The 19584-nt window shown below is 32.8% G+C and overlaps 1 protein-coding gene across 4 annotated transcripts in view; it reads left to right on the top strand.

The window, feature by feature from the left end:
- The first annotated feature begins 62 nt into the window (after positions 1–62).
- LOC145671413 (uncharacterized) overlaps positions 63–19584 on the top strand; it is a 44074-nt gene continuing 24552 nt past the window's right edge. Inside the window, exons 1-3 of one of the 4 annotated variants that reach the window (XM_081740579.1) lie at positions 303–429; positions 7773–8196; positions 13476–18076. In XM_081740579.1, the coding sequence (XP_081596705.1) occupies positions 7862–8196; positions 13476–13488 (348 nt within the window). In that variant the 5' untranslated portion in view covers positions 303–429; positions 7773–7861 and the 3' untranslated portion in view covers positions 13489–18076. Of the gene's footprint in view, positions 430–2082; positions 3776–7772; positions 8197–13475; positions 18077–19584 lie in introns of those variants that run through there. The other 3 variants (XM_081740580.1, XR_014128522.1, XM_081740581.1) reach the window with 3 other exon arrangements.

The raw sequence follows: 19584 nt of genomic DNA, 5'->3' as shown, positions 1-19584 counted from the left end.
CGTATGAGCTTCGTGACGTCAGCGCCCTCAGGCCTTTATAACGGTGGCTACGCCTCTTCCCGCTTGTGCCTCCCTGCTACCCTACATCCCTGACTCGGTTAGATAGCATTCGTACATTTAGTGGCCACCTGGCACAGGTTGGTTTGTGTTGAAATCAGTAGTTCTTGTGCCAAATGAAGTTGTACCTGAAACGGAGCTTCTCGGTAAAGATACACTTTGTAAGGCAATAAGACAACATGTTATGCTGAAAGAAAATCATTGTCAGGAATGGAGGAATGCTTCCATTAAGTGTGTAGCACATAGGAATGCGCAGTATTTGCTTTTGCGTTTTGTAACTAGTAACTGCGGCAGTTTAGCCAGTAAATGGATGGGATGTGTAGAAACTGAAAATCGGGCATACCTAGTTAAATAGCACATGGGACGACAGCAGTAAGTACAAACGGTATTTTCTTACCTCTTACTGCATTGCATACAATGTTTTGAAGTTTGCAGACAATATAGCTACATGTTTTTGTTTTTTTTATGGAGTGTTACACAGAAGTCCACCCATGTTTTTAAATACTGATTTAGTGATGGGCAAGTTCCCGGGAAGATTCCCAGGGAATTAATGTACAAAGAGAAGTAAAATTGCATGCTAATACTATATGATGATCTTAAAATAAAATTATTTTTTAGCACAGTATATTTATTGCTGTTGTTTCGAGGGAATTTTGAGCGCTAGTACACTATTTTATATTTAGAGAGTACGTATGAATGTATGTTCCAATGTGTTTTTTGCGAGTAAGTACCGGTTGGAAAAACATTTGCACTTCGACGCAAGTTAAATAGATATAAGTTATAAGTAGATTTTCTAAACTTAGCTCTACTACTGATTTTATAAACATGTTAAATTTTGGTTTAAGTTTAGAGGTACCCCTCCAATTACAAACAAACAAAAAAAAATCAAAACATTAAACATTGTTAGGTTACGATGGGTTAGGTTAGTTTAGGTTTGGGTTGGTTAGTTTGAGTTAGGTTAGGTTACCCGAGAAGACTTCTGTTAAACTACAGCAGCGACTGAACCGGTTCTGATAGAACCTTCAATTATCACTTAAATTCAGCAATCCCAGGTTCTCATAAAAATTTAATAGATTCTCTTCATTATTCTTAAATATTTCTGTAAAACTCAATGCGGAAATATCACATTCAACGTACCTATTGGCCATCTTATTCGATTACCATGCTATTGAATCACTGAAGCCTTATGCGTGTTGCGAATAGTATTCACTTCTACATATCTTTTCCCGTATTAAACGTAAATTTACTGCCAAACCTACACGCCGAAACATCACATAAGAACCCCAAATCATTAATTCTTACCTCATTTCTCCTGTAAATTTTCCGAATGTTTATAAAAAACGAAGTGTCAAATTTTAGATGTAAAATTTAGGTTGGTAACTGCTAGAAAACGCACATAGTCTGCCGAAAAATTCGTAAGGTTTGCAGTGTATGGGATGGTAGATATATAGACTTTTGATCTGAGTTGTACTGTATTTCATTAGTTTCTATTTACTGTGTACTATTAAATCACTAATTTAAGAAGATGGGCTATTCCGAAGATTAAACACGGTGTTAAAAAAGTTCGCCAACAACGCTTTGTACATGAATACACACGTAAGAAGAAGCAAACAAATCGTAATTAACACAGATTCGGAAACACCGGTGGTAATGAAACATCGTTAAAACCAAAATTTTTGAAATGTAAGTGTTACATTTGAAGTATGAAAAGTATGTAAGTTTACAACTATATAGAGTTCTTTATTCAGTATTTGATTCCTACTCAGAGAGCGATAAGTGCAGATTAAAATCTGATTCTTCGTATGGAATATCTGAGTTTGGATCATGATATAGAGAGATGCAGAATTCGATATTTTGTTCATCGTTTTTTTTAGATGCTGTACTGCGAGTCATTTCTACTCTTCACGTTACTTGTTCATAAATTCTTTTCTGAATGTTTCTGATTTATTATGCAGTTTCTAGTTATATGGCAAATAAGTAATTTTTCCTGCTCGTTCAGTGGTTAAACGGTTTCTTTTCTTATAGTGAATCCAGCAAACGTGCTGAGAGACCTTTCTGTTGCTGCAGACATGAGTGGAGCGGAAAGATTTCGTGCGGACATTTTTGATAATTCTGAAGTGCCGTGTAACTCTTCCAACCATAACAGCCGACTTATAGTTCCAGCTGTTGTCCTAAAAGAGATTTAGTCCGGAATCCCTGTTTTGATCTGAAATGTGCTTCACGCAATCGATCGTTCCTCCTGGAGATAAGTTGTGTCCTTGTGATGATGAAGCTATCTCTACAGAATTTCTGCATTATTTTACAAACTTATTCCCTCTTATCATTTGTAAATCAGTTCTTTAACAGTTTCTAGTGCAAAAGGGAATGCGATTTAAAATTTCATGTTAATTAGTTATATAAAATGAAGTGTTTGATTTTCAATTGTGTAAACTTCAAAGTATTTAAAACCTAGAAATAAATGATAAAAATTGAAGATATATTAATAATATGGCTTTTATATTTTGTAAAATAAAAATAAAGACATGGAAATAGATCTCCCCTGGGAATTTCTATGCCAGGAATAAATACCCGGAATAGTCCCATTTTTATTTTCCTTCCCACTGGGAATACTCCTACTGCCAATCATTATCCTGATCATATCCTTATTAATCTGTAGTTCTCGCCTTTATTGCAACTTAATTTTTTTCACTTTTATGACATTTTCCTTCCGCCCTTGGCGAAAGTTAAGTGATTAGTGAGTGGTGACAGAAAGCTTTCCTTGTATGACAATGTGAGTAAGTTCTAATTACGGAGATCCTTTTTTTTTCTTTTTTGTTTTTTGCTTACAATTCACACAGTTTAAATAACTTTAGCCTAAATTTTTGGTTAGGTTAGATAAGATTAGATTATGTTACCTTCATGGTGTGTGTTGGACCCCAGAGTTAGAATCCGAAAATGTTTCTGTAAATTATTAAAAAGAAGTAAAATTATAAGGAAAACCTAATAATAGTAAGCTCGATTGAGCGAGTCTTGGCAATCGCGGTTGTGAAATATTTTTGTAGTAACTAAAGGAAATACATAATTTTCATTTAAGAAACTGCGTTAAGAGATAGATGTATGGAAGGAAAGGGAGAAAAATGTTGAATCGATTTGTTTTTAAGCTAGTTTCTAGATTTTGTTTCAAATATATATGAGCATCTTTAATCATGTATTTGCAGTAAGTATAAGGAAAAAACAGAAAGAAAACTATTCCCTGAATGCTATTGCTAAAAAGAAATCATTGTGTGTTATAAGGAAAAACAATTTAAATGGTTTCCATGGAAAATTAAGATTGCAAGTTCGCAAGGAATTTCGATAATCTAATTTCCTTGTTTTCTTTCTTTTTTAATTTCACTAATTACTTAATTCTTAGTTAATCATTCTACTTAATCGTTTCTTTTGGAATACTTGGGTACTTGTAAGATTTTCGTATTTATAAGAACTGAAACAACCCGATAGAAAGTTAGTAATGATATTTTTTTGTTTAATATAAGTATCTGGTCAGAAGTAGTTTATTTTCAGTAATAGCAATTCTATGCTTGCTTTTCACACCTGTTCCCCTCGTTGCGCATTGGACAGACGAAATTCGAACTCGGGTAAGCAGGTAAAGAAATTGAGGGACATATCAGAGATACTACTTTTAATGATTTCCTACTAGATTTAGTAAATTTGCTATTGAATTAGTGATCTAGTACGTACTTTTCGAAAATCTACACATTCTAATGTTTAGCATTTCATTTGTGATGCGGAGATTTGAGGGTAAATTATTTTTCAATTAAAAGTAAAAAGAATATTGCAGTTCAAAGCAAATGCAAAATTTTTCAATTACCCTTACCACTCACTGAAAAAAACACTTGTAAATGTCCATAGAGAAGCGGCGACTATTTTTGGCCCGCTACCTCCTTTTGTTAGCCGACCGGAGAAGGGATGGGATTCAGAGTTGCTTAGAGTGAGTAAGCAGTTTTTTGAAATAAGTGGAGAAATAATTATCCGGTATATTAACGTTTTGTCACGTACACAGAAACAATCTTTACTTATTTTGTAGCGCATTTGAACAACATAAAATAAATAAAACTTATGCACCAGAAGAAAAAAAGAATAAATGCAGTATCACAGACAGACAGTTTCACCTGTGATACACTCGTTGATACCGACTGATTGATGTCAGCTGCTAGCATATTAAACTTGTCCTATCCTTTGGTTTTATATGTATAACCTGTAGTATTGTCTATTCTCAAATTATTGGAACAATTGTATTTCCTCTATAATAACTTTACCAGATAATTACATCGTATATAGACATTAGCATCGACTATAAAGCTTCAATTTCTATGTTAATTGTATCGTGTATCGTGTACTTTCCATTTTTCGGTCGACGTAGTTTTCAGTAATTCGACAATTTTTCGATGGTGCCTCAAGATAGAACATAAGTGTACCCAAGATATATGATTATGTGCTTGGCTATATTAGAATGGACCTATACTTTAATGTGGGATTCGCTCCCGTGTCTCCTGCGTGAAGATACATATTTTAAGCATATCGGCACGGAAAAATTCGTAAGATGTAGTATCGTATGTAGAATTTCATCAAGGAGGCTTCAAACATTGAGTCTCATATTCTTTTAGAGCAGACGTGATTTATATGAATATGCATTATCGTTTAGTGGTTTTTAGTGATTTTCGAACCTCTGATCTAGTACTAAACTCTAACTCTGGGTAATTATTGTAGCATAGCTTTTGAATTTTTCAACCGGTAAATTTTATTTTCTTTTTGAATACGTATTAAGCAAGAAATGCGATCATACTCAGAAGTTTGGCAATGGGAGAAGGTTGAATTTTTTTTTTAAAAAAAGTGAATAAAATGTATAAATTTATGTGCGTTAAATGTAAGCATTTCCAAATAGTAGCATATGTTTTAAACAAAACAATACCATTCTGAAACAGACAGGAGAGTGAAATACTGATAAAGGAATACAGCAAAAAGGCGTAAACTATCTTTCTTCTCTAGCACCAAAAACATATCAACAGCATTTGATTAAATTTTCGGGTTGCATAGTATGAAGTTATATGTGGGTGCGTGGTGTTTTTTGAATGATATTTTGAAAGTTTTCTCCTATTCGAAATTTTCTTGCCTTAATTGAAACGAAAAACGCATGGACATTGTTTTGATTCGCTATGGGAAGTAGTGATTTATGATTCAGCGTTAAGTTTTGTATACCACATCTTCGGAAAAATTGTGTTAAAAGACCCAAACCAATCTAGTCATACAAATAAAGCAAGTGACTAAACTAACTCTATGGCCTATGGAATCCGGAGGTTCAATGCCGCGTTTACAAAAGCTCTCCACTGACTTCTATCCTTAGCTAACTGCATCCAGTTTCTACTTTGTATTCCTACAAAGCAATATTTTGGAAATACGATATATAATTAATATAGTATTTGTGCTACTGAAATTGCGTTCTGACGTGACATGTGTCTCTTTCAACGATAAAGAAACCTAAAATAACCCCACGTTAGTCAGTAGTCTGAAGCTAACACTATACCTTTTTGTCGTGGGTGATCAGAAAAGTTTTCTCTGTAATAAGTGATCAAAGCAGGGACAGATACGGAAATTTGTTGAATTTGACCTGTACTCGAAAACAGCTTAGGATTCGTACGTTAATCTATGTTTCGGAAAACTAGCATACAATGTTAGTTTGCATTGTTCTGAAGAAAAGCCTTACGTAACTTTCAACTTCAGTAAAGAAATTGTTGGTATAAAATGTAATTAATATTTGAAGTTGTAAATGCATTAGATTCACTTATTTACTTTTTCTAAAAATTACAGAGACTATTGTTAGGTGCCTCGAAACATTAAAAGAGACTTAAGTACGAATTGAGAACGACTGTAAAGAATGCATACGCTTTTCAATTCAAAAGTAAAGAAGAGAAGAGAAAGGAAATATCTGGGCGAAATTCTACTACTAGATGTTTTGTAATTAATTGTGCTTAGTGATGGGGAAAATATTTTTCGGGAATATTTCCCGGGAAGGATTTCCAGGAATTTATGTACAAGCACGAAGAAAATTGCATTCTACTACTATATTATGATTTAGTAATAAACTCCTTTTATCACTGTATACTTATTACTGTTGTCTCGAGGGAATTCTTTAAAATGTATATTGTGAACGATATTATGTTATTTTATTCTAATACAGAATGCGCATAAATGTATGTTTACTTGCAATATGTTTTATGCGAGCAAATATGTAGGAAAAAGATTTGGTATAGAAAGTCCACATACTTCTACACCGTTAAAACAATTTAAATTTATATGTAAGTGGGTTTTCTAAACTTGACCCTACTACTGATAATATAATCATTAAATTTTTAAACGTTGTAAATAAATTAGGTTGCTAACTGCCAGAAAACATATGTAGTATGTTGAAAATTTCATAAAGTTGTCAGTGTATGGGATGGTGTATATACCGGTACAGAATGTTGTTTTGAGGTACACTGTGCTTCGTTTCTGTGTTCTTATTGTGTACTATTCAATCTCTAATTTAAATAGATATGCTATTTCGAACAATATACACGATATTACAAAAATTCGCCAACAACGCTTTGTACATGAATACACAAGTAAAAAAAACAAAAACAAAAAAGCAAACAATTCCTAATAAACACAAATCCGTGAACACAAGTATTAATGAAACATCCTGAGAAGGAACCCTAACTTCGATATGTAAACATTACATTTTCAAGGTGTAAGTATTTACGACTATAGAGATTTCTTTATTGAATATTTTATTCTTTCTCAGAGAGCGAAATTCGAATCAGAGAGCAGACAGATCGACATCTATTACAAACGGTGGTTCGGGGTGTATTGACAGTACTTCACCTCCATATCTACAGAATTACTAATTTAATTTACAAACTTGTCCGTTTTCATCATTATAATCATTTATAAGTTAGTACTTTGCTACTTTCTATTGCAAATGGAAATGGAAATTAAGAAGAAACAATTTAATTATATGAAGTAGAGTCAACGAATTTCAATTTTTTAAACCGCCAAATAATTTAAAACCTACATGTAAATGATAATAAATGAAAATAAAATAATTAGCCATGTAGTTCTTATAATTTGGAATAGAAAGTAAAGAATTGGAATTACATTCCTTCCCGGAAATTTATATGCCAGGGAAGAAACCGGGAATATTCCAATTTTTTTTTATTTTCCTTCCCACCGGTAATACTCTCACTGTCCGTCACTAATTGTGCTAGCGGCTTTAGGAAAGAAAGCATGATTTAATCTTCTGTATTGGTTGTGTAAAAACGAATCCTTACGCTATTGTATATCTGTCTAATTGTATCATTCTTACAGTTCAAAAAAGTAACTTCTGTGTGTATATTTCAATAACTTGTCATAGGTATTTATTTCCTTTCTTAAAGAAGGGGTAATAATGATAATGAAATACATCAAGTACTTTTGGAATAATTCAAACCAGTATGTTTTTTAGTAAATTAACTAGGTCTCGTACAGTGTTTCTAACTGTGTAACCATCTGTTTCCTTACTATGAGTATAGCTACTCTATATCAAAGCTATAAATCTCAATAGTTTAATATTCTCAGTAGTCAAAAGTAGTTTTCGATATAGACAGGCCTTTCTTTTTTGAATGGAACAAAGAACCAAGAGTGATGTCTTTCAATCCTTTCAGAATTGTTCACATTTCTGAGAAAATAAAATCTGAAGTTCTCAAGCTAAATATCTTTCGAATTTATCAATATTGCTACGATTAAATCTAAAATGGAAACTGAAACTCAGCCGATTGAAAATGACGACAATCAATTATACAATAGTATTCAAAACGATTTGGAATTTAAGGACCTTCGTCCAACATGTTCTCCCTCAAATCTGAATTGTTTGAAAGAAGAAGATGTAGCAGAAGAAGAAAATTTGATTAAGCAGTCCAATGTAGAAGAAACTTTAGAGCCTTATTTTACAGTCACTGTAAAATGTGAAGACGAGGATATAATACCGGAATCAACAAGTAATATATCTGCTCTGTTTGAGAATTACACCGAGAGGACAGTTCGAGGAAGTGATGTTCCGGAAATTGATAGCAATTGTGAAGAACTCAGGTACGTTTTTATTTGTATTTTGTTTAGACTTATGCTTTATATATTTCATGTGCACTTACAATACTTTAATTATCGTATTTCGTTTACTTTTTTTAAAATTCGGTTAATGATATTAAAAAAAGGTAAGTAAGTAAATAATAGATAATCTATTAAATCGTAGCACTAGGTTTTTAGTGCGTACTAAATTCTAATATGTTAGACCAGTTTTCAAATGTTTAATAGTAATTGTCTATTTCTGTTAGTAAAACGGACAGGCGGATAATAATTTTGACAACAAATATGCTGTTGAAAATTCCGTGATCCGTTGGAATAGAAGTAAAATCTATTGTAATAGCTAGATTTCTGGTGAAGTCAACAGTATTGAATGAATTCATAAAATGTCGGCGGACGTGCTAGAATGTTTTGAACTGACAATACAGCTAATTTTGCTGCAAATGTTCGTGAAACTGAGGATTTTGTGACCAACACGTTTCACAAAATATCGATAGCATTAATACATCAAAAATCTAATCTACTGGTACCCTTTAACCGCGAATGTGACTTTCAAGCTACGTGTTCTGATATTAATGGAATGCCGAACTTGATTTGACGAATACGGAGTGTATTTAATTACCACTCATATGAATGAACACAAGTTTCTATCAATTGTTACGTTACCATGTGCTGTACTTCAAATACTAAGTCTCAGTGCTTCAAGAAGCTTTTTTATTTAAATGTAGTTAATACAATATTTTCTTTGCTTAACAGACTGGAAGTATTTTATTTGATATTTCTTTTCATTTTATTCCAAATCTCGTCTTTTCATTGTTTTACAATATTCCACTATAAGGGATGTGCATTAAAATGGATTCCGTTTGTGCTAATGAACACTAGATATAAATTTTCGTGTTTATTGTATTGTTAGAATAGTATTATGTGTAAATGTCATTAAATCTAATTTCCGATTCACAAAAAGTTGTTTTACTTTTTGCTTCAAAATGATGAAAATTTTCCGACTCATAAAAAGTTCTTCAATTTGCCATATAAGACAGAAAATATTTCGATTGATGAAAAATTGTTTCACTTGTTCCTACATAGTACTGAAAATTATCTGAGCCATGAACATTTTCTGATTCTTTAAACGATTTTTCACTTTTTAACGTTTCTATACATGATTTTAATTAATTTTATGAATACTGTGGAACTGTTACTTGATCAGTGATATTTGTTAAGAACGGAAAATTTTGGGGGAAAATATAGAAGAAAATGTTCCACCTCACATCAGGGCTAAACAACGATGTAGGAATAAATGGAGTATGTTTCTGTGAATCGGAAAATTTTCCGTTTCAAAATTATACGGAAAATTTTCATCACTGTAAAGGTGAGGTAATTTTTCGATTCATGAATCGGAAAATTTTCGTTATTGAGTTGAAAGATTTCATGTTATGTAAGTGATTCCCTGCAGTAACTTACTGGTTTCACTTTTGTGTACGATTGTTTACTTTACGCTGTCAGAAAATGAAAACGCGTTTAAAGTATGTGTACCATTGTACTCTTCTATCTTGTGAAGCCCGATGGTTTAAGGAAATATGAAATAGAACATAGCATCAGAAGAAGAGTAAGTAGACGACTAGAACTGTTAATGATGAGTTATTTTGATGAAGGTGTTATCCCACAAAAATATAAAGAAAACCTTTAAAATATATAAAGCATTTATTTGTTTGTAATGTCTGGAAAGAGTGACTGAATGAGATGAAACATTTCGATATATACCCCATCCCCAAGAAAATTGATAAATAAACATTTTGAAATATAGCGCAAGCTGCTTTCTCAATAGTTTCCTCATATGCCTTAAAAGTGTTTGAATGGAGTAAAACTTATCAAATAGCACTCTTCCCCACGTTTCACATATTTCGCTTGTTCACCAAGACGTGTGTTAATTGACATTTCATTTACAGTACGAAATACTTGATCTCATATATGCTCTTGTGGTATATATGTACGATAAGCCAGATTTAATAGCAAAGTTAAAATTAAGGTGACATAACGTGAGAATTGTGTACTACCAGAAATATAAAATACGACAATCCAGACAATTTGTCATACGAAATTGTGCTGGCAATCTCAGATCTTAGTGGAAGGATCATGGATGGTCTTTCCTGTAGAGATTAAACATGTAAGAAGAGAATTGTTAGCTCTGAAATGTTAATCAATTCATTAAAATGATGCTTTTCTACATAATTTTGCGATAGGTGGTTAGAACATTTAACTTGACTGATTTCGTTTCGGAGTTAATCGTTTTACATCTAAACATGGATTTAGGGGCGGGTATCTGTACACAAGAACTCTCAAATGAGTGCGAATGTTTTAACTGTTTATTATTATTATTATTATGTGGTGCAAAACATTATGAAGCAAAGTTGAATTGGAAAAGTGATAATGTGGTTGAATATGCAGATGCGTGTTTTTAGCGATTCTTTGATACAAGTACTGGTTTCGTGTTTAAATTGATGTTTAGGATGTATTGCCACTTCGGAATGGAGCGCTTCTAGCGCCGTATTAGATAAACATCGACCATCATTTTGGTGTTGCGTCGATTGACCGTTTTGATGTTTAGTTATTTTGTGTGAGTTGTTTGTATTTGTCGCTAATATTTTGCTCTTGTTAAAACTTTGCTATTTATTCTAATTTCTGTGATGAAGTTATTTATTATATTAAATTAGGAATTGGCGACATTGTCACCTTTTAGCGTCACATGGAATTTACCTAATAAGTGAAAGAAAATAATTATATGTACTATTAATTATAAAAGTATAAAGTAAGTGAAAAATCTTAAATTATGTATGCAGAATTTTAAGAAAAGTCAATTTTTTACGAAGGATTTAACTGTTATCGTTAATATTATAAAGCTTTAAATAAGGTAAAACTATTTTTGAGTAGTACTTTCAGTGTTTTATTCATCATGGCTGATATCAAAGATATAGAGTCCTAAGTTTGTTTGGACCTGGCAGGATTCTTGTATTTCCAATGGCTTTTCCAAGTTTTCCAATAATATGGAGGTTAATAATATTTCTTTGATTATATATGATTTGGTAATGTACTTGTCTCAGCAGGACTATGTGCCTTCATAGGAACGAAGTGTTTAGTCGTATAATTTATAATATTAGCTAATGACGTTTAAAGGGTCTTGATTTGAAAGGGAATAATATTAATTAAATGAGAATTAATTTGCATTACAATAAACAGGGAATGGTTCAGATGTTTAGAGACATCCTAATAAGTGTTAAACTTTGCAAAATATAATCAAAGTGATAATGTGGGTGTGGAGTATGGTTTAAGAAATTATTCGAGAACACACTGTAATGAAATTATTATTCTTGAATTTTACACAATTCTTTTCAATAAAATAATAGCATGTAACATGTCACTTTAGTAGTTAGATTTCGTAGAAATTGAATGCCATTGTTATTTTGCGCTAGCACTTAACCATTGCAACGTTATAATTATTTCTTTGTATGTATTGTGCATGTGACCTTCTGGTAGAAGATAATATTGTATCATGTAGATGTTCCCTCCCCTAGTATTGTTTGCATTGTGATAATGTGTTGTATCTTTTGAGAGATTTCGTTGCGGATCCATTCTTTTAGATCATAGTGACAATGGATTAAGGGCGCATGTGGGAATATATCTTGCCATCACTGGTATTGGAGAATCGGTCATTCCTTTTGCTATTCTAGGACAGTGTCGCCCCAACGTATTACGGTACTTGCGTTCGTGCGTTGTTCAGGGAACGGTTTTATAATGTCTGGATTGATCGATGAAGGGCTTTAGAACAATTATATTCTTCTCCTGACCTAACTTCATTGGACTTCTATATGTGGGGCCGTATGAAGTCTATTATGTATGCAATGAAATTAAATATATTTACCATCTTAAGAAACGAATTGGTGAGGCATGTTCCGTGATTGCATCTGATTCCTGGAGGAAAGGGATTCCGCGACTAGGAACTCAGAATATATTTGGCAATCAGCAGAAATGAGGAACAATTTGAACACATTGTAACAGTAAATGGTTTTACACATGTATAGACTCTTCTGTTTGAATTACATTAGAGTAGTAATCGTAAGTTCCTAATTATTAGTGCTAATGAAAAAATCAGATGCATTGAATTATCACGAAAATTTACTGCAGAAATTGTATATCACATATTATGATTTGCATTTAAGATAATTACGTAAAATTCATTTAAATAGACATTATTTTTATAAAACACACACATTGAATAAATGCTTCATCACACCGGCTGGTTGACTTTGCAGGTCGTTGAGTATGTAAGTGTCGTTATTGCAATTTTTTTTTCGATCGTGGGTCAGAGGTGGACTAGAAAAATACCTCTGGAGCAAGAGGTTATCAGTGGGTAGTAGAAGGGAAAAAATAATGTTCTATTTCCACTGAATAAGAATACAATATTTATTCTTTCATAGGTGTAATTTCTTCCTATGCACAGGTAGCAAATACTGTCCGATCCATTTCGTAATATGTGTCTCTAGAGTTACTATAAAATTATATAATTACAAGTCGTTCAGATGTACAAGTTTTAAATATTTTAATATTATAAGTGCTTGGAGGATGAGTTCTCTTCGCTGATAGTTGTGTTCAGAGCTTCATTTCTAGTATATAGTAGAGAACTCACTTTAAAGATGAGAGGTAGGTGTAGTGTAACAAATATTGTGATATGTCAATTATAGGACCACTTGAAGACTACAGACAGAAAGGAGAACGTTTTTCAGAAGTGTTATGATATCTGTAGTCAATAATTTGGATATTATTCCTCTTATTTCATCTCTACGTAGCCTATCATTCGTTAATATTTGGTTGTTATTTTTCTTTATAAACCATGACTTTTATAAACTTTTTTCCGAAGTTTTTTATTAGAGATTTTTCCGAAATTCAATATTTGTATATTCCGGCTTTTATCCGAAAACCTAGTGTTTCTCAAAATTTGCTTTTTTCGAGATCCATTTTCTTGTATTATACTCTCTGGAACCCGAATGTCAGAAATACGGATATGGCCAGACTTTTATACTGGCCATACTTGTACTGCATATATCTGAGTTATATCAACAGTTTGTTATTCGTTCTCAAATCTAAAGGTATTGATCTTTTCATAATACATTTTTTTTAATACTTGAATACTCTTTTAAGTAACGTTTGATAATATAGTAACGTATGATAATCCGTCTTGTAAGATACAATACTTTATTGAGGTAAGCAACCTCCTTTCTGTTTCCTTGTTTCAGATTAGTTCCATAGAAAAGAATGTATATTTCTGAAGCGTTTATCTAAATTTGCGTTCTTTTGTTAACTTTAATGAGTCATGGGTGCCTCAAATTGCTTGTTTCCATAAATATACTTACCTCACAAATGCTAATATTTAGTTTCTAGAGGCCATACGTTAATACCTGGGGAACAGGAAGACCAGACATGTAAATTATCAGGGAATGGATACGGTCATACTTGTGAAGTGTGTGGAAAGGGGTTTAGTCGCAAGTCTAGTATGACAAGGCACATGAACTTACACAGTGGTGAAAAACCTCATAGTTGTGCGGAGTGTGGGAGGAGATTTAGTGACAAACCAAATTTGAGAGCTCACATACTAACACATACAGGAGAGAAGCTTCATTCTTGTGATATCTGGGGAAAGAGTTTTACTACTAAAACAAATTTGAGAATCCATGTTCTAACACATACAGGTGAGAAGCTTATTCCTTGTAAAAAGTGTGGCAAGGTATTTAATTCTAAATCAAATTTAAAAGTCCTTATCTTAACACATACAGGTGAGAAGCTTTATTCTTGTAAGGAGTGCGGGAAGCGTTTTTCTGCTAAAATTAATTTGAGAGAACACGTTTTCTTACATAAAGGTGAGAAACGACATGTATGTCAGATTTGTGGAAAGGGCTTTATTCATAACTCAAGCTTTAGAAATCATATGCTATCACATACAGGAAAGAAACCTCAATTATGTGGTCTGTGCGGAACACGAACAATTAATAAAGCAAATTTGAGAGATCACATATTAACACATTCGATTGAGAAACCACATATATGTCAAGTGTGTAAAAGGGGATTTAGACAGATATCTAGTTTAAATTCGCACATACTAATACACAAATGAGAAACCTTTTTATTTGATAGAATAACGGATTTTAAAGAAATTCTATTTCAGAGTCCATATATTATGAGACTCGTGGAGCTACTGTGAAGTTTATGGTATATTTTAGCAGCGAGGTTACATAAAAGGCGGACTTGCTTATTAACGTGCAATGTGAAGCACATGAGCTTCCACGGGGAAATTGTGTCATTCGTATAAGCTATGAGATCGACACTTGTCAGATTTGTCGGAAGATTTTTATTAAATCGAATTATAGAAGTCACACTTATCGTACATATGGAAAGTGATATAATTCTAAATGAAATTTAAGAGTACATGATAACTCTTACTGATTACTTTTCTCCCAACTATCAACTATATGGAGAATAATTTATTAGTAAATCATTTTAGTGCACTTACTGTGAAAGACCTAGTTGAGGGTTCCAGATTGTAGCCCTCTTTGTTCATTGAATTGAACTGATTTAGCTTAAATCTTATTTTCAAATGATACTTCAGTACACGCCTATGAAATACCTCATATCTAAACGAAATGTGGAAAATTTTTTTTTATATATAAATTTAAGAATGAATAATTTCTCAAGAGAAAAAGGGAAGCATACTCTTATCTGCTTGATATGTTTACAAGAAAATTACATCTTTGTTTCCACAAAAAAAAAAAAAAAAAAATCCTTTTAAGTAGAAGCTTTTTTAAAATGACCAGTAGAATTTTAAACTGCATTTACACATATGAGCTTTATAAGTTTTAACATTGTATTTTAAATCGTAGAGTCTTAGTGGGTGCTCATGTTATAAAAAGCCCACGCGTTGTTTGTCATATTTTGTAGGATTGGTTAATATGCTTCAAAGTTTGCTAAAATATAAATGCCTGTTCATTTGTTTAGCAGAGAAACCAGAACTTCTATTAATGGTTTCATCATTTTTGTTGTTACTGCAGCGAGTGTTCCCTATAGATTCTTGGTGTTGGAGAACAAGAATGTATTGTTGTCTTATTTTATGACACGCTGTATGAATTGTGTTATAGAGGCTTGACACTAGGAAAAAATTTAAATAAATAATTCAGAGAAACTAAGAAGATTCTTTAGAGAAGTAATTAATTTTTTTTAATATCTGGCATTGGGTATATTAACTGAGTTCATGACAACTTTTTAGTATATTTTTTAGGATCAAACATTTCGCAAACATTTACTACTACATATTTTATTAAGTAGCTGAAAATTGCTTTGTCGGCTCATCCGGATGAACTTTGTCATTGGAGAACTACTTGATTTTTCTTAGAGAAAAGCAGCAGGCATCGGGTGTGTTTTTGAAAACGTAAATTTCCAGAAATTGGCTGAATAACAAATTTTGTCACGTTAAGAGACGAAGGTATCCTGTTAAATAATAATGAAAGTATTGCTTGTGAAGGCCTTAGTATGTCTGAGGAAGAACTAATGCAGAAGACTTCTGCGTATAAAACATCATTATCCATTTTAAATCATTGATGATACCAATTTTCCTCGTCTTTTTTTTTAATTAACGAATTGTTAATGTGTTCATAAACATGATACAAGAAACAAAAATGTACTTTCATGTGGAAGGGATTGCTTTTTTGCATGGAAAAGATACGTGCAGAATATCTTGACTTCAATTTATTCATCGGTTATGTTTCGATTAGTGCATTTGGTGACGGTGTGAAGATTGGAATCCTTAAATATTTAAATAGTGATAAGCTCAAAAGCAAAGTGAAATCTTCGGGAAAACTGGCACCTAACATCAGAAATTCTTCAGAACCTACATATATAGATATTAATGTGCGATCTATGGATTGAACTCACCTATCACTTAACGTCAATCAACTCCAAAGACAATTTTTCAGGGTGAACAAATGCGACATCGAATCAGACCTCTTGCCACCAAGTGTAGATAGATTGTACCTGCACGGTTGAACAGCGATTATCTGGCAACCATGTAGTGTAGAATGTATGTAATGCATAATAAAATATCCAGCCCAGATGGAGATAAAAACTATTCGAAATGATAATTAGTCGATAGAAGTTCTATACCTGCACAGGGAATTCTGAAGTTCCTATCGTGCAAATGCGGGAAGCAGACTTCAACTACTAGCTGTCAATGTATCACCAATTAAATGAAATATACATATAATGATAAACGTCAGAACTCCATAATGTTGGCAGTTTATAGACAAGCCGTATGGGATTCCTCTTGGTATTTTTTTTGGACAATTATGATCAAAGTGTTCCACTATCATTTCATCAATATTCAAATGACTATCAAATACGCCACTTACATATATGTCATTCAATTTTGTTATAAGAAAGTGAAGTTTGAAACCTCTTTTATCCTTCTGCTTTTTTGCGAAGTTATTATTATTGAAATGGAACCAAAACTTTGTTTTCAAATATTGAGTTTCTGTCGTATGCTTTTTCTTTGTATTGAACTCTAAACCTTCCTGTTCACTTCAATATTGTTTCTCACGTGGATGATTGTGGTAGGTACTAAATAAAATTATTGTTATTACTATCTTTAAATCATCGTCGCACAATTGAAAATGAGGATCATTATTTATTTTCCATTACTGTATATTCCACTATGTCACTGTTGAAAATAAAATCGAATATGTGTTATACATTACGACCTTGTTCTAGGAGTTACGTCGGTAGTTTTCTTTATTAAAATTTCCAAAGCAGTTATTCAGTGTGTTTCTGAGTTGAATTCTAGTATTAATTTTGTGGATACGTCAGTGACTTCTGCTTCTCCACTTCTATCATCACCTACTCTCTCTTTATCAGTAAGTTCATCTGGAAAAGGAGGGACAACATTATTTACATTATCAACAGGATCAGAGAAATTGGAATCGTTCTTGTATCAAGGGAGCTTTTGTTTTAGTTATTTTTCTAAGCATTTGAGGTAAGGTCAATATAAGAAAACTTCGGCTATACTAGAAGTTTAGGTATTGTACACTGTGTTCAATGGATGATAAGCGTAAGAGGTCAGAAAAATCAGACTCGGTCTACCTGAACATTTGCTTTTATTTGGTGGTATATTGTTTTACACTAGTCTCCTATTTGTATGACAGTATCTTTTGTGTTTGTAGCACTGAAAATTATAACAAACAAAAATTTCTTTCCTGTATTCTGTCGGGTATTTATTGTTACCTAATACATATAAATCAAATACAAATAAACAAAAAATAACGTTCGCAACGCCATAGGCAAATGAAGTAACTTGCGTACACATGTTTAAATGTTTTTCTTCTACAAAGCGAAAGAAAATATCGAGAACACAGCATAATAAGACAGGTCTCGAATTGTTCCCTGTAATTAACATAACTCACAAACATTGTTCGCATCTTTTTATACACAATAAAATATTAAGTACGCTAAAAATAGAACGCTGGCTTGAAATAAGTTATGCTACAATAGTTACTTGGAAATCACTTAAGGTTACTAATAACCTTAGTTGCTACACTTTTGGTATAACTTATTTGATACATTTTCCGTTAACTGTGTAACAAGACTTGGTTTCGTTGCCCTACCACAGTTTTTTGATGTTATATGATTTGAGTAGAAGGATTAAAAACACTCTGACACTAGAGAAACATGTTATAATTTCAACTGACTTATGTCTTGTAATCTTGAGAGATACAAAGGTAAACTAAATCTAAAAAAAAAAAAAAAAAAAAAAACTTTTAGTCGTTTGTCTTGCATGCATAGAAAGACAAAAACGGTTATAGAAAGAGGAAAGCGTTCGATTGTTTGTCACATATTCGTCATCTTGATAGCTTTAGGTGTAATTTAAGTACTGAACACTTTTATTATTTGATTATCTTTTCATCTTTTTCTCTGTGTTTGAAATTCCGGTGATATCAAAAGCTAGGTTCTTGTAATGCTATATATTTTTGCTTTGTTTTTCAATGTCGTTTTAAGTATTAATTATTTTTTAGTAGTGAGAAAAGAATGAAACAAAACCTGCAATTAAAAATCTAGTGTTATCACCTTTACACTAAAGGAGTCAGATAGCTATAAAAATGTTTTTTATTAAAATAATTATTGGAGTGGGCTTGGGAAAGGAAGAGGGAACCTAGTGAAAACCTATGGAATTACCTACTGCCATTCACCAATAAATTACAAAGCCTAAGATGGAACCATAAGTCCTAGAATGAGAAGGAAATGATCAGTTTACAGCTAAACCACTTACCACACTTTCAGATTTATATATGTATTGTAAGGTTTCACGTGTTTTCACATCATGCTGAATGTAACCATGTCTTTATAAACCACGTGTTTGAAGTAATTACTCTACCTACGACAGCTACAGCTAAACCACTTACCACCCTTTCAGATTTATATATGTATTGTAAGGTTTCACGTGTTTTCACATCATGCTGAATGTAACCATGTCTTTATAAACCACGTGTTTGAAGTAATTACTCTACCTACGACAGCAACGAAGGAGATATCGTCTATTATCGCCAAACAAGTGGCGCAGAGGCAAGCTATCAACAACATTTCGGTATAAAAGAGGAGAGCACACCACAGAAGAATCAATCTCGCCTGGTTGATCGAACCACCAATTCTCTAAGACGCCTGGTAATTGAGAGGTACCCTTCCTATACGCTCTAAGATGTTTTGGTCATTGTGCTCCTTTCTACCTCTTTAAGTCGATTGGTCATTAAAAGCACCTAATTAACAAATTCTCTAAGACAAACTGTCATTGACAGCCACCCTTCCTATACGTTCTAAAATGCCTGATCATTGAGCTCCTATAAACTTCACCAACAACCTTCAAGATATAAGGGGAAACCTGTAATTATTATATGTAATATATTGTATTCAAGAGGATACTTTTATAATAAAAAGATGGTGAGAAAGTCCAAACTACCATACCGTATTTTGCTCTACATTACAGACAGAGAAAAGTTTACATGATGGCAGAGGCGAAGCGTACTATGAGGCTGGGCCTACCTTGTTTCCTACCGTATATTTTCTTTATCTTTGGTTTCTTATAAAATATAGTCAACACTTCAACATCTCGATTTGTTCAGTAACAAAATAGTGGGTTGGAAACACTTGGGGACCCTTCCGTCTGAGAATCACCAGCTCACTAGACAGGCTTAGGTGCTGTGCTGCTCAGGGAGCGAAGCTATTATTGCTGGGGATTGCACGCATTGTTGGGAAGGTGCGAAGGCTCGTCTCTGGGAGTTTAGTTTTAACGTTGAAGATATCTTCCAATGCTAA

This window comes from Thermobia domestica, chromosome 15, assembly GCF_964235325.1.
Source record: "Thermobia domestica chromosome 15, izTheDome1.hap1.1, whole genome shotgun sequence".
NCBI lineage: Eukaryota > Metazoa > Arthropoda > Insecta > Zygentoma > Lepismatidae > Thermobia > Thermobia domestica.
Note: the sequence above shows the minus strand (reverse complement) of the source record. Positions and strands in the feature narration are given on the sequence as shown.